Genomic DNA, 14,871 nt, shown 5'->3' with positions numbered 1-14,871 from the left:
ATAGGTCTAAACTTCACCCAGCATAAAATAAATGCATTAGCAATTATCTGTAAACACCAGAAAATCAAAGCCTCAGCCCAATTCTGTTTAAAAAAAGCAATTATCTGTCAATACCAATAGTATTCCGATATCGTTGTGCATCATTAAAAGTTCTTTCAATTATTTCAGTGGGCAGAGTAGTCACAGAACCATCAGAACTTCAAAACCACTTCATGTGATTCAGCTTTACGCTCCAGATTAAAAACGTAGTGTGTCAGAGCATCTGTATTCATAATGTTGTGAGGAGAGAGAAAACTAAATGTACAAAAACATTCCACAGTATAGCAAACACCTGCCCAAGTTCCCAATCTTCAACTCAGCACAGTGCTTCATCAACACATACATACTCTTCTTTTTTTTTTTATGGCCCACCAATCCCCTTTTCGGTGGACTATTAAACTTTGTTATTTATTTCATTGTCCATGATATCACAATGTGTCCAGTGAGGAGGGGCAGATATATATATCACATACAGGGTACAAAACATGAAAGAAAGATGAAACAGATATACATCATCAACATGGTAATCCAAAAGAGAGATTGACAAATCAATAATAAACAATAATATTAAATATCTTGATACTGGCCACGGGCGGCACGGTGGCGCAGCAGTTAGTGTCGCAGTCACAACCTCCACAGCCTGGAGGTTGTGGGTTCGATTCCTGCTCCGGGTGACTGTCTGCGAGGAGTTGGTATGTTCTCCCCGCGTCCGCGTGGGTTTCCTCCGGGTGCTCCGGTTTCCTGTCATGGTCCAAAAACACATGTTGCAGGTGGATTGGCGACTCGAAAGTGTCCGTAGGTGTGAGTGTGTGAGTGAATGTGTGTGTGTCTGTGTTGCCCTGTGAAGGACTGGCGCCCCCTCCGGGGTGTATTCCCGCCTTGCGCCCAATGATTATAGGTAGGCTCTGGACCCCCCGCGACCCTAAATTGGATAAGCGGTTACAGATAATGGATGGATGGATGGATACTGGCCACGTGTGTGTGTGTGTGTGTGCGCGTGTGTGTATGAGAGAGTGAGTGTGTGAGTGAATATGTAACTCAAAATTGAGCACAAAAAGTAAGAATGTTTGTGTTTGATAGATTATTTCTTTGTTGTAACAATTCTTCTTGGCAAAAGATCTTATACCGTTGGACAGCCTGTTAATTTCCCTTTAAATGGTGCCACATTTGTAGGGAACATGCATTTGTGGGAGGAGCAGTAGAGCTGAGTATGTGGGTTGCACCCATGAAAAATTTGCCAAAACAACTCTGACAACGCCAAACAGCTTATATTGCTGTTGCTATTGAGACTTGTTTTGAGCTTTTGGTACCCTGATTGGCAGCACCTGTGAGCATGGGCCCTGCAACAGTGGTCAGTAGGTGTCTGTTACAAGAATTGTCATGCCATGTGTGACTGGTCTGGATAGGGCCTGTGCGATAGGGCAACTTCATGCTGATTTTCCACAAAAAAAACAAGCTGTGGCATTATTTGGAGTGAGCCCTAGTACCATCTCCAAATTGAAGTCCAAGTTCCATATAACAGGATGTCAGAGACAGGCCATGAAGTGGGCGTCCCAAGAAGACGAAACCCCAAAAAGATCTTTTCCTCATCCTGTTAGCACTTAGGTAATGCAGGCTGTCTTCTACAGATTTGCAGTCAAGGTTTTGCCGACGACTCTGCCCAGACAATCCAGAACAGGCTGCACACAGCCAATCTCCTGTCTCATTGCCAAGAAGCACTGTTACAACAAAGAAACAATCTACCAAACAGAGTTTTCCATATGTTTGATGCTATGTTATTATTCTTAAACATTATAAAATCATTTAGTGAAATGAAATATGCCAAATCCACTTCAAAAATGCTCAGATTAATCTTTTCAGCATTACATCCGGGTCAGTGAGTCCAAGTCCTCTCCTCTTTATTGTGGGTTTAGCCTGACCAAACACAAAATTCATCAAACAAAATTTGAAATGCTGTGTAAATGTGTACTTTGGCCCCAGTAGAAACAGACCAGATGTAAACATCATTCGAAGTCTTTAACAAAGTCTGTGTAAAAAAACAAAGAGCATATTTAAACATGAGCAGTTAGACATCGCTATGTGTATGATCTCCCGTCCTCTTGGGGACTGTCAGTTTGTACAGCAACCTCAACCACAAGCAGTCCTTGCCCCTGATGTTCACTTATATCCACCAAAGCCTTCAGGTGCCTCACCTTGACACAAACCACAGACTTGATGGGATGGATCTGTATGTGGACCCCCTGCCATCCTCCACTGGCTGAAGACACAAGCATTTATAAAGATTTTTAAGATTTATAAATATTGTAAATTACAAACACTCTAAATAAAATGTCCTTTTCTCATTTCAAGTAAAATTTTAAAAAAGTAAATAAAGTCCCTAATGACTTGTAGTTGCCGTTACTGCTTCACATAACCAGCAATCTGACTGGTTCTTATTGCTGGAGGGCGGGAATCCATGTTCAGTGTTATGAGAATTTCAACCCGTAATCGTTCCCTTAATTTTTAGTATTTCTGATTTTACCTCACACAACACTGTCATCCCAAAAGTGTCCCAAAAGAGATTTTATCATGTCACTTGGGCTATTTTTATTGGCCCTAGGACAGAGCCCTGCCCTGTTTGTGTCACTCACTGGAGTCACAGCGCTCATCATAATGCACAGATCTGATAGTCTGAGCAGCCTCACATGTGATATGCAGAAACGCATGTGTTTAGTCTCGTAATTTCCTGGAACGCTAAACCTGAACCGTAATGACTAGAAGAGTCTCATCATTTAAAACAAACACTCTGGTCAAAATTAAACAGCTAGTTTATCAGTTACAGATCCAGGTCCGGAGAGGACAGTGTATTGGTCGCAGGCCGCCTATTTGTGACCCCTACTCTATGTGGCGATTTCAGTTTGCTGGGCTAGAAGCTTTGATGTTTTCAACCCAGTGCAATCTGACACTCATACATGGCCCATCTTATGCAGCCCAGCATTCAGAAACATTTTCATCAGCGTGATGGTACACCCAGAATGAATGGGTATCAGCTGGTTGCAACATACCAGCTCTTCCCATACCCATATTGTCAGTTCTACTCCCCCCTTATATATAGGCTCAACCGGAAGCAGTCCTTGCCCCTGATGTTCACTTATATTCACCAAAGCCTTCAGGTGCCTCACCTTGACACAAACCACGGACTTGATGTGAAGGATCTGTATGTGGACCCCCTGCCATCCTCCACTGGCTGAACACACAAGCAGCTTCATCTTAAAAGCTTGATCAGCAACTCAGAAACTTGCAGTAGATCATGAAGCTCTCACACCTGTTGGGAAAGAGCTGGCTGCACCTCACCCAGCAGCTGTTCAAGCTCTCTATGTCAGGGGTAACTAATTAAAACTCATTAAGGTCCAGTTAGAGATCATTTTCTCAAGCCAAGGTCTGGAGCATAGTGTATAATCTGCATTAGGATCAGTGCCATATCCTGCATATTGAAGTAGCCTTGCAGTTATAGCATCATTTTATGTGGTTAACAACAGAATTCCAAGTAAAAAGGCCAAACATGGGAAACCTCCAAGCCTGAAAGGTCTAGTTCATCTGTGTTTAGGAGGTACACTGGTCAAGCTGTATATTTCAGCTTTTCAAAGTAGTATATGTCCAGTTTCTCTCCAGAGCATATCCAAGTGATAGAGCGGCCTGGTCTGTAGATCGATAAGGTCTTCCCCTCTCTCATACGAGGGCAAGTACAGAACTATTGCCTTCAGCCAATGTTGCCCTGACCAGTTGTCCACCAGCTTCTTCTGTATCTTTGCCAGAAGGCCAAAAGGTGTTTTCAAAACAGCCAGTCAGGGAAGATGCTACAAAGCTATTGATTACCAGCCTCTTCCAGCATGTTATTGTGTTGGTTACAAATGTCAGGACACTCTCTGTTTTTCCTGATGCTCTATGATCTACCAGCCAAGGTGAACACCCAGCACTTCCAGACCTGTCTTACTCTACTGCAAGCCCCTAGGCAGTGGATTTGGTGTCCTTCCAAAGTCCAAAGAGCAAAGCTCCACTGTTGTCCCAATTCACTTTAGCAGATAACACAGAACTGTATGTGCATAGACACTCTTCCAGCTCTTGTATATCTACTCTGTCACACACAAATACAGAAACATCATATGCGTAGGGTGATACAATGATACCTGGTACCCCATGAATACTCTGTTTACCTTTTTGAGTATTCGCTGTAGTAGATGCTCAATGGCGAAAGAGTAGAGCTGTCCTGTCATGGGACATCCTTGTCTCCTCTCCCCAGCCTGATTAGTCTGACCAGGCCCCCATTGCACTTTCACTAGACAAGAAGCGTCTGTGTACAGCAGCTTAAAAAAGTTTTCTCAAAAGCCAAAATTCAATAACAAACTGAAAAGTTAGCCGTGACCAACTTTATCAAAGGCTTTTCCCTAGTCTAAAGAGATCAAACCAAGATCAGTAGGAATACTGCTTCACAGTTCTAACACGTCCCTAATTACAAATAAATTCAAGTCCAGAAATACAATAGGATTGTTATTAGTGTACGATGGCATCTAGTATGCCCTTGAGCATATTAGCAAATGATTTTGAAAAGATTTTATACTCAGTAAACAAAAGCGCCAAGGGGTGCATGTTTTTCCGTTCACACAGGTTTGTGTTTTATGCAAAAGAATCAGTATTGCCCTCCTGCATCTACGTGTCAGCTCACTATTCTGCATATATTCCATTAGAATATATGCGGAATAAATAAAACCTGATAAATTTGCTCCCAAAAATGTCATATAAAATGCCACTGGTAGACTATCGATGCTTGGAGTATGTCCTGGTGCCATCTGGAAAGCAGCAGTTTTAAGCTCATTAAGGGTCAGGGGGAGCTCCTGCGAGTCCATATTCCTCAGGGCTATTTTAGGTATGTCTGTAGCATGTCCACACATACACCATCATATGCCTCTGCTGTACTGTCAGAAAAAAATTAAACTGCCATTTCATTCATGTCAATGGAGAGATCAAACATGTACAGTTGTTTCATTATACTGTGTTTCAGTGTGAAAGAAGGAGGAACTGGGAGCTTAACATTTTGAACCTGGGTGTTACAAGAGCACATTTTGCCCTGTCAAAGAGGAAGGGGACCATAGCACAGCTCCACCCACTGTGCCTGCAAAGCCTATCAGTTCTGACCCAATATGTTGAAGCAGCTGAACTATTTTGCATAGATCATCTCCGGTCACCTGTTTCCTGTCTGAAGTGGCATACTGTTAAAAATAAAGCTTGATCTCCGAACATTCCACCATTGTCTTAAAGAGTTCAAATCTGTTTTACTGTCTGACTCAAGTCCAAAATTCTTCTGTAAAATAACAAAGACCATGAGAGCAAATGAAAAAAATGAAAGAAAGAAATGAGAGAAAGGAATGAGAGAAAACTATAAATGGAAACAGAAAATGACAGATGGGACAAAATGAGAGGTAGAAAATGAGTGAAGAGAAAATGATAGAAAATTATATATATATATATAATATGAGAAACAAAATGAGACAAAATGATAGATAGTGGAAACCAGAGACAGATTAGACACCAAATGAGATAGAGACAATATGTAATATACAAAATGACTGAGAGAGAGAGAGAGAGAGAGAGAGAGAGAGAGATTGCCTTAATGGACTTGAATTTAAGCTCAAAACGATAATGGGGCTGACATTCAATGATCCGGGTGAATATGCGTTTTTTTGTTATTTTTTTCAATATTTTAACCGCCCAAAATCGGTCCCTCCCTCAGCCCCCTGGTCTCAGCAAAGCCCGGTGCTGCTGTCAATCATTAACTCATGTACATTACCTTCAGCACTAATTAAGTGAAGGTTGGAGTCTAGTATCCAATCAGAGAAAGGCGGGGTCTGAACACAGGTGTGATGATTTGAATTCAGTGGAGCTGGGCGAATTCAGGAGCACGGTTTTTTGTTTCTGAGGCAGTCTGTTCTGGTTCATGACCGCATGAAGTTTTTTTATTATTATTATTATTAATGAACGCTCTACTGTCCGTGTGAAAGATGAGCGCACGACAGCTGAGAGCAGATGTCATGCATGTGCCTGAGCGCGAGCTCATGGCGGATATTTTGTTACGGGAGACGGATGAGTCGTCACTTCCGGTGCATGTCACGATTACTAAGTGGGTGCGTGAGAAGAATGGCGGGTACACGGCCACGGAGAACCGGGAGAACACGGCGCAACGGAGACACCGCGCAAACGCCAAAGAGCGGCTCCGGGTGAGGGGGCTGTAAGCAACTGTTTAAAAACACTGCATGTTCACTGAAAAAAATAGTACAACCGCCCTTTCTGAAACAGCCCGCGACTTCATTGGGTTTGATGTCACACTGTGCTGGCCCATAACAAACAAAAATAATACAAATTAACATAACTGGCACGTTATGTTTACAAAATTGTTACAAGAACTGATTAACATGTTACTATATTTGACATTACAGTGTCTAACATTAAAACAACAACAAAAAAAACTAAACAATAGCTGACCATAAGAAAACAGACATATATAGGCATATAATATTTATGATTCTTGAGTATAAAATCCTTTTTAAGAACTCTTGAAGAACAATGGTTCATTCTAGAAACATGGCTAAAGCAGGAAGAATAGCTTTTAAAAAGTTACAGTAACTGCCAAACAATGAAAACTAAATAACTTTATTAACATCAATTATCTGTTAATGCTTGAGGGTCACAGTTAGTCCACAGTCCACCTGGAATAGCCTAACTGGACACAAGGCAGGAACACACCCTGCTCAGAGCACAATTCCATCATACACTTTCGGAAAAAATATACAGTAATTAGTTACTAAAGGTACAATGCGTGTAAATGTACCTTTTAAAGGTACAACTGTGGTGTTAATATCCAACTGTGTTCCCTAAAAGTACATTTATATACTCTTATCATGATGAAGGAGAGGCGATTATTTGTAATATTTCATTATAGAACTGTGCGAAAGTAAAAGAACATATCACAAGTACAGGGTGGCATGGTGGCACAGCAGGTAGTGTCACGGTTACACAGCTCCAGGGTCCTGGACGGGTCTCTCTCCGGGTTCTCCGCTTTCCTACCACGGGCCGAAAACACATGTTGGTAGGTGGATTGGTGACTCAAAAGTGTCCCTCGGTGTGAGTGTGTGTTGCCCTGCAAAGGACAGGTGCCTCCTCCAGGGTGTATTCCCGCCTTGCGCCCAGTGATTCGGGGTAGTGACCCACTGTGACCCTGAACTGGATAAGCGATTACAGACAACGAATGAATGAGTAAAGATCCTGGAGATAAAACTGGGTGTGTGAAATCAACACAACTTTAAAATATACAATTATTAGAGAATATAGTACGAACATGTTCCCTAACTAAAGGTACTAAATATGGATTTTCTGACATTGTAGGGCATCTCAGACCAGTGGACAATATTTTACCCAATCACTGCTGATTTTGACATGTGTTTGGAGGGTGGGTATTTAGGGGGGGAATACACACCCAAACACACTATAATCTTCACAGACAGCAACCCAAGACAAAGATTGACCCCAGGAGCTGTATAGCAGCAACAATACATCAAGTGCCACAAAAAGTTACTGAGTATAACTCTTCCATTTCCTCCTTCTCCTGTGTAGGCCACTCATGATTTAATGTTTTGTTTGCTCCTGCCTTTTACATGCGTTTGTATGATTAGTTACAGTAAACAAACGAGTGAACAGGCAATAGATGTCTGAAATTGTCTGCATATTGTTATTAGCATCAGACACGTATGCTATAGCACCCAGCAGTAAAGAGAAAAGTTCTCATCTGTAGTATTTTGTAGCTGTTGTTTCTAGATTGAACAGCTAAAATGTTAAATTATCTATAATCCCACCAAATTCCCTCAGAAATTGTAGTCCATAACCACAATTCTTGTCTGGTTTAGTTCATTTCCTGGATTTATTGTTCTTGTGAATGATCCAGTAATCTAAATTTCAGTCTAGCCTAGATTTAACTAGCTACAATGATATTTTCCAGGTCAGTAGTTTAGCATTAACCCAGTAAGTTTAAGCATGACCTTAGTGATACTGTGGCAGCCATTTGTTAGGATGAATTATGTCCATTATGCCCATTTGCACAACATCATAAGCCCTGCTCTGCAATGGTGTAATCAGTAGCTTTAATTAGCCTGTTAATTAGCCTTTTGTTTAGCCTGTTCTGTGATCCCACTATGAACTAGATCTAGACATTTAGCTAGACAAATAACTGTTCAGTAGAAGATTGTGTAATTTAACAACAGAGGCTTAAAGCAAATATATTGATGGGCAAAGCATGAAATAGTCAAGCCGTACTTGAACTTTCTGTCCAGTTGATAGACATGATTGGAATTGGAATTTGTGCTGAGTCACTTTTTTGTTCCTGTGATTTTTGAAGTAAAGCCAGAACCTTTTACATACTTTTCCAGTCTTTCCACTCAGGAACAAAGATCTGTCTCAGTCAGTGATGGGAGTGTTTCTGCCCTTGATTACAGTAGTCAGGAAAGCCATTGCCTGCTGCTTTAACCTGACCACTTTTAGTTGTCTAAGACTTTAAGTTGGAGGAGGGAGAATTATTTTCCCATTTTGATATCCTGTAAAAAAGTATTCTGGAATGAACTCCTAAATGTAATGTTTTAACTGCATTTTATGTTTCAAAATTAGCCATTTAAGAAAGGACATTATTAAATACTTTGTATATTTTAGATATATATAGTTCCTTATTATAATTTTTGTGTCGATATCCTCGACCATATGCTTAAATTGTTTGTTTTTTTATCTTGTTCTGTGGCTCCCTCTGCAGGTGAAGAGCTTGAACAGCATGTTTTCCTATCTGAGACGGATAGTGCCGGTAATGCCAAGGGACCGTAAGCCCAGTAAAGTGGACATGCTGAGGGCAGCAACCGAATACATCCGCCTGCTCTCCTCAGTGCTCAACGACACCAAGGCAAATGTGAGTGGAGGAATAGGGACTTTTAACAATACTAAAATTGTCAGGTGGGTAATAAGGCAAAAGTAAAACTGATAAAAGCATAATTTTATTTTAAGTTTACCCTAATACTCAGTATGCATCAAAATATTTGCGCATAAAATGTTCCAAGTCATTATGGACAGTTTCTGTTGCTCTGTTATGCAGTTTAAGCAAAATGAAAATACCTGGGGTCAAGCAGAGCAACATTCAAATATGGAGAAGACAAAGGTTTCTTTTTCATTTAACTCACTTCCTTTCCATTAAACATTCCCCATTTTATGCTGCCAATCAAAGAGAACCATTGTTATTATCAGGTATATATAACTGTGTCGGTCTTTAATTTTTACTCATTCTCACTGCTGATGTGAGTAGTAGATAATGGAGAGGGGAAAAAATTTGGTGTGAAACTTTGAAACAGTTCTTTTGATAGAAATTTATTGGCAGAGTAATGGAGAAGCAAATGAGCCCGTGGAGAATCTGAGCAGTCATTTAAGCTCCGATGACAGATGTGCTGACCTCTGGGACATGGATGAGGTGAGTTTCTTTCAGCTCTGTTCATTTTTCTCAGTCTGTTGTTTTGGCTGCAAACTCATTTACTCTTTCTCTCCCTGTATTATTTTTCTATTTTTTTTTCCAAATCGTACTACTTGTCTTGTGCCTTTCTTGTCTTTTTCTGTTATCATGTTTTTTCTTTAATCTCTGTTTCTTTCTTTTTCTCCCTCTTTCACTCACTCTTTTACTGTCCTGCTGTTACACCTTCTTTTCTCCTGCTCCAATCTTTTTATCCCTCTTGCGCTCATAATCATTTTTGTTCTCTCTCACTCTCCTGCTGTCTCTCTCTCTCAGGTTCTGGACTCTGTCTCTTCATCTCCGTGTGATGGATGGAACTTGACCACTCCTCTGGCCACTACAGCGTCAGCAGACGAGCCTGAGCTGAGCAATGTTCCAGTGCAATGCGTTGTCCCTGTCTACATTGTCCAGGTTGGCTCTGATCATGCCTTGGTAAGAGCACTGTGCCTAATGAGATGAGATGTCTAGCTCAGTGTGGTTCAACCCTGGTGCTGGGGACAGACTACTCTGCTGTTACAATTTAGTGATTTCCCTGCTCCTAGCACACACCTGAGCCAACTAATCATACCATTAACAACATCTGAGTTTAAGTTTATAGATCTGTTTACAGTCTGTTAAGTGATGTTGGGTCTCTCTACTCTTCAGCATATTGATATTTATCCAAGAAGTGCATATTAGCATAATTAGATGCTGCACAGATTGCTGCACACACGTAAATTAAATACAAGAATCAGCACAAGTAATCCGTATGCAGAATATTTGTTATTTTTGTGTTTTGAATAATGCATAAGGAGTGGCATGGTGGAGCAGCAGGTAGTGTCGCAGTCACACAGCTCCAGGGACCTGGAGGTTGTGGGTTCGAGTCCCGCTCCGGGCGACTGTCTGTGAGAAGTTGGTGTGTTCTCCCCGTGTCCGTGTGGGTTTCCTCCGGGTGCTCCGGTTTCCTCCCACAGTCCAAAAACACATGTTGGTAGGTGGATTTGCAACCCAAATGTGTCCGTAGGTGTGAGTGTGTGTGTGTTGCCCTGTAAAGGACTAGCACCCCCTCCAGGGTGTATTCCCGCCTTGTGCCTAATGATTCCAGGTAGGCTCTGGACCCACCGCGACCCTGAACTGGATAAGCAGTTACAGATAATGAATGACTAAATAATGCCTAATTAATATTGATTGGTTAGAGATATAATAGAAGCAGCAACTTCTTAAAGGTCAGTAACTCCAATGTGATTATGCAAATTTTTTAATTCTAATGCATTAGACACAACAGGTTATTTGATACAGACTCACAGCTCCAAGGTCCTGTTTGAGTTTGGTGTATTCTCCCTGTGTCTGCATGTGTATCCTCTGAGTGTTTCAGTGCTCTCACGTGGTTCAAAAACACATGCTGGTAGGTAGATAGCAGTGGTGGATGCTGGTCTTTCAAGGAGGGGAAGCTGAATTTCAGCCTACATCATAAAATGTGACAGTTTATTTATACATAAATTCTACCCTCTGTTCCTTTTCAAGAAAATGATCTGTGACCCTGTCGTACCAACAAGGCGTCTTTTCCAGGGACTTGACTAGTGTCCTCTCAATGGCCAGCGGAGCTAGGCTGCTTAAACGGCCTTGGCCCATGTGAAGTGTGTCCGCCTGTGCTCCCACGGCTCTTTACACCAAAGGATCGCTGATTCTCTCATTTCGCTGTCAATCAAAAATGGATTCAGCCTCAGACAGATCATCCAATCATCATGCAGAAGCTGAGCGTCCGGGCCAGCCGAGGCCAGCCCACTGCTCCATAGACCCCCAGAGACGCTGAGCATCTGATGGGCGGGACAAAGCCCAGTATTTATCCAATCACTCGTCTCGTTTCCCTGCTTCGCTATTGAACTCTGTGGATGCTATTTAAAGCACTGTGAAGCTGCGGGAATGATTGACAGGAAAGCCGTTTCTTTACCAGTGATAAGAAGCTGATTCTGAACAAAAGTTGAGCGCGTTGTAGTGCATATTTATTCAATGACATGTACACACAACAGTATATATTTGATCACTTATTTTTTGACATTTTAGGGGAAGCTGAGCTTCCCTTGCAGTCTTAGAGCAATCGCTTCTAGTAGATAGGTTATTAATATGTAGCCATAGGTGTGAGTGAATGTTTGAGTGTGTGGTGCCCCATCCAGTGGTTGTTCTGCCCTGCTCCAGAACAGGATGAACAGGATGAAGCGGTTACAGAGGATAGGTAAAATAATTAATTACAGTGCCTTGTAACAGGAAAAGCAATCACATTACAGAAATATGCTATTTTGCACCACGATGCCTATAACTCTTTAAAGCAGTATATACAATTTGCTTCTGTAAATCCCTAATAACTCACTGTATACATTTTTCTTAAATGTTATTCAGAACGCTATTGTGATGTACATCTTTATATTATGGTTGTCTGAGGTTTGATGAGGCTTGGTGATTAAATGCTGATTGATTAAATGTTTCATAAATGAGTCAAGGACACAATTTATAGTCAAAGCAGTTTCCAGTCTGTTTCTAGGCAAATGACTCCAGCTGGCATTATCATGTGCTGAAAGCAGTATAAATATTTCAAAGTGTTACCTCATTTAGATAAATCATTGGCAAAGTCTGAGAATGTAAAAATAAATAGTAGAAGATAAGTCATATTCGCCTCCTCCTGCACCGGATGACTCATGTCAGCTGATTTATCGGGTATAAAACCCTACTGCACTAACCAGCTCACCAGATCTATGTACAGTACCAATGCTGATGAAAAGCATACCGTGACAGTTTAATGCAGCCACGCTGACATTGTGTAAGCTGTGACTTTTTATTATGACTAGTGTTGCCACATGTCCTTGTTTTCCCAGGATTGTTCTCTTTGTTTTACCGTCTGTCCCAGAAAATTAATCTTCTTCCTATTCGGGAAGCCTATTGTCCAGGTATTTCTGGAAAACGCACTTCCGTTCACATATTCATTAACCTTTAAATAAACATGTATTCTGCTATAGCATCAGTGTTCTCTTCCCTGCGCCTACATTGGCGTGGTCTGCTGGGCTCTGGGTTGCTGTAGCGGACGGATGCTTTTATTTGGTTGCTATGTAGGCTCTGTTCGAATACGTAGTGAAAACTCGCTCTCTAGACAGCTAGGTTAGTCTCCAACCCCTACCCCTGGAGCTTAGCCAGGATCACTGGTTGCAAAGCAGTCCAGACACTCTGGAGAGAGAGCCAGTCCATCACAGGTCATCATACTCTCACACTCACAGGTATGGACACTTTTACGCAGCCAGTTCATATATTGATATCTTTTTGGACACTGGGAGGAAACGGAGCACTTCAAGCTAATCCAGGCAGCCGCAGGGAGAACGCAACCTTGCCTAGCCATGTTTGTGAACCATTTCCAATGGATTTTTTGTTCTCTTGAACTGTTCATTTATGTGATATTCACAAAGCCAGTCCCATGAAATGAAATGGATTAGAAAATTGAATGAGGAGTTGCATAATTATCTTTATCAGAGTGTCACCTCACATTTAGAGATGAAATTACAACCCACAAAGACAGTGAATTAAATCTGACTTAAAACGTATAAGGAAATTGGCTGCAGAATATGAAATGTGTGAACTGAAATGAGGCTGACTCCTGAGTGGTGTTTCACTTTGACTCCACTTTTCTTAAAACTCAAATGAGGAATTTTTGAAACAAGACCAGGAGCAGTTCTGAATCAATCTGCACATTTTTTATGTATTTTATATAGAGTACACTTAACATCAAACCCGAACTTGCTTCTTACAATGTCATTAAGCTTTGGAATTGAATGTTTTCAGTCTGTTTTCAATGCCTCGTTAGCATTAATGTTTATGAATCATTGATTCAGTGTAAAAACAGTCTTGGCAAATCAAAGCATTTTCCCTGCCAACATATTTCTCATTATGCGACTGCTATAACAGTGCAGTGCATTACTAGATATTTTGCTGGGTTTCAGTATTTGTTTAAAAAAAATAGTGCTTTATATGAGCACAATTTACCAGTGGAAAAAAATGTATTAATAAAATGATCTCAAAACAAACACACATTTGGAATAACCCGAATACGCTTGCAATGTTCTTGCAACAGTATCATAATGAGAAAACACCAATCAGCCCTAACATCAAAGCCGCCTCCTTGTTTCATCACCCTTCACTCATTTTATCTTATGTCATAGGTGCACTCTGCAGTTTTGCAATTAGAGTGTGTAGTGCATGTGTTGCTCTGCATACTTTGTTAGCAGACTTTAACCCTGTTATTCAGTAGTCAGTACAGGCTGTTCAGATCCAGCAGTGCAGCTGGAGTATTTAATCATCAAAGTTTCACTGCTAGATTGGGAATATTTCATCACTGATGAAGGGCTAGAGGCTGACCAACACAAACTGTGCAGCAATAGATGAGCTACACTCAAGGAAAGGATTCTGTATAGAACCCTAAACATGGGGAAAAAAAAACATTTGCATGGTTAAAGGGATCATTGCAACATAAAGCGGTTCTTCAGATTGATGGAGAATCTGCTATAGATGGTTGTATATCGTGTTTAGTCATACACAAGGTTCTTCGAGTGTTCAGGGTTCTATACAGAATCATTTTGTTTAGTAGAGAACACTTGTAGATCCATCATTTTTAAGTGTGAACTTGATCTACAAGGTGGACCAAAAGGTAAGAGTGTCTAACAGAGTGGACAGTGAGTGGTACACAGTGTTTAAAAACTCGAGCAGCATTGCTGTGTCTGATCAACTTGTAATGGCACAACACACACTACCATGCCATGCAGGTCTTAAGGGGATAGGTATGTGACAGCATAGTCCCCTGTAGAACTGACACATGAATATTCTATATTCTTTTAATTTACATAATTCACATGTTCTTACATTTCAGAACGATGTAATGACTTATCTTTCCATTGTAGGTGTATCAAGCGAGATGAGGATGTGACCACTTAATTTTTCCACAGCATGAAATGAATCCTTCACTCACAGTAGAAATGTGACTCAGAATGAAGATGTTTTTGTTTGTTTATTTTTTTCTCCCTCTCTTTTTAAATGTATGTTGTAAATGTATCTAAACTGCTACTGAAGTCATTTCGCAACCAGTGAGTCCTCTCAGTAGTTTGTTGGGGTATTTATTTTGTTTGTTCTCATGAGCACTATCTAATAAACATCCACAAGCAATGCACTGAAGTTCCTATCACTGAATCAGCAAATGTCCCTAACAGAAAATGATCTAATCTTCTGGGGAGAGTGTGAAACAACACGTTGTA

General features: G+C 40.9%; 1 protein-coding gene across 2 annotated transcripts; it reads left to right on the top strand.

Annotated features, from left to right (window-relative positions):
• Positions 1 to 5,984: 5,984 nt before the first annotated feature.
• Positions 5,985 to 14,797, top strand: LOC136679398 (factor in the germline alpha-like). Of its 2 annotated transcripts, XM_066657899.1 has the most exons (6): positions 5,985 to 6,290; positions 8,867 to 9,016; positions 9,200 to 9,262; positions 9,479 to 9,568; positions 9,881 to 10,036; positions 14,521 to 14,797. In XM_066657899.1, the coding sequence occupies exons 1-6, from the start codon at positions 6,075 to 6,077 to the stop codon at positions 14,536 to 14,538; spliced, it is 693 nt and encodes a 230-aa protein (XP_066513996.1). In that variant the 5' UTR covers positions 5,985 to 6,074; the 3' UTR covers positions 14,539 to 14,797. The 2 variants fall into 2 exon arrangements, with proteins under 2 accessions (XP_066513996.1, XP_066513997.1); XM_066657900.1 differs by lacking the exon at positions 9,200 to 9,262 and having other exon boundaries at positions 5,988 to 6,290; positions 14,521 to 14,796.
• Positions 14,798 to 14,871: the final 74 nt, after the last annotated feature.

The sequence above is a fragment of the Hoplias malabaricus genome, chromosome Y, assembly GCF_029633855.1.
Source record: "Hoplias malabaricus isolate fHopMal1 chromosome Y, fHopMal1.hap1, whole genome shotgun sequence".
Lineage (NCBI taxonomy): Eukaryota > Metazoa > Chordata > Actinopteri > Characiformes > Erythrinidae > Hoplias > Hoplias malabaricus.
The sequence above is the reverse complement of the archived record's forward strand: the minus strand, read 5'-3'. Positions and strand labels throughout refer to the sequence as shown.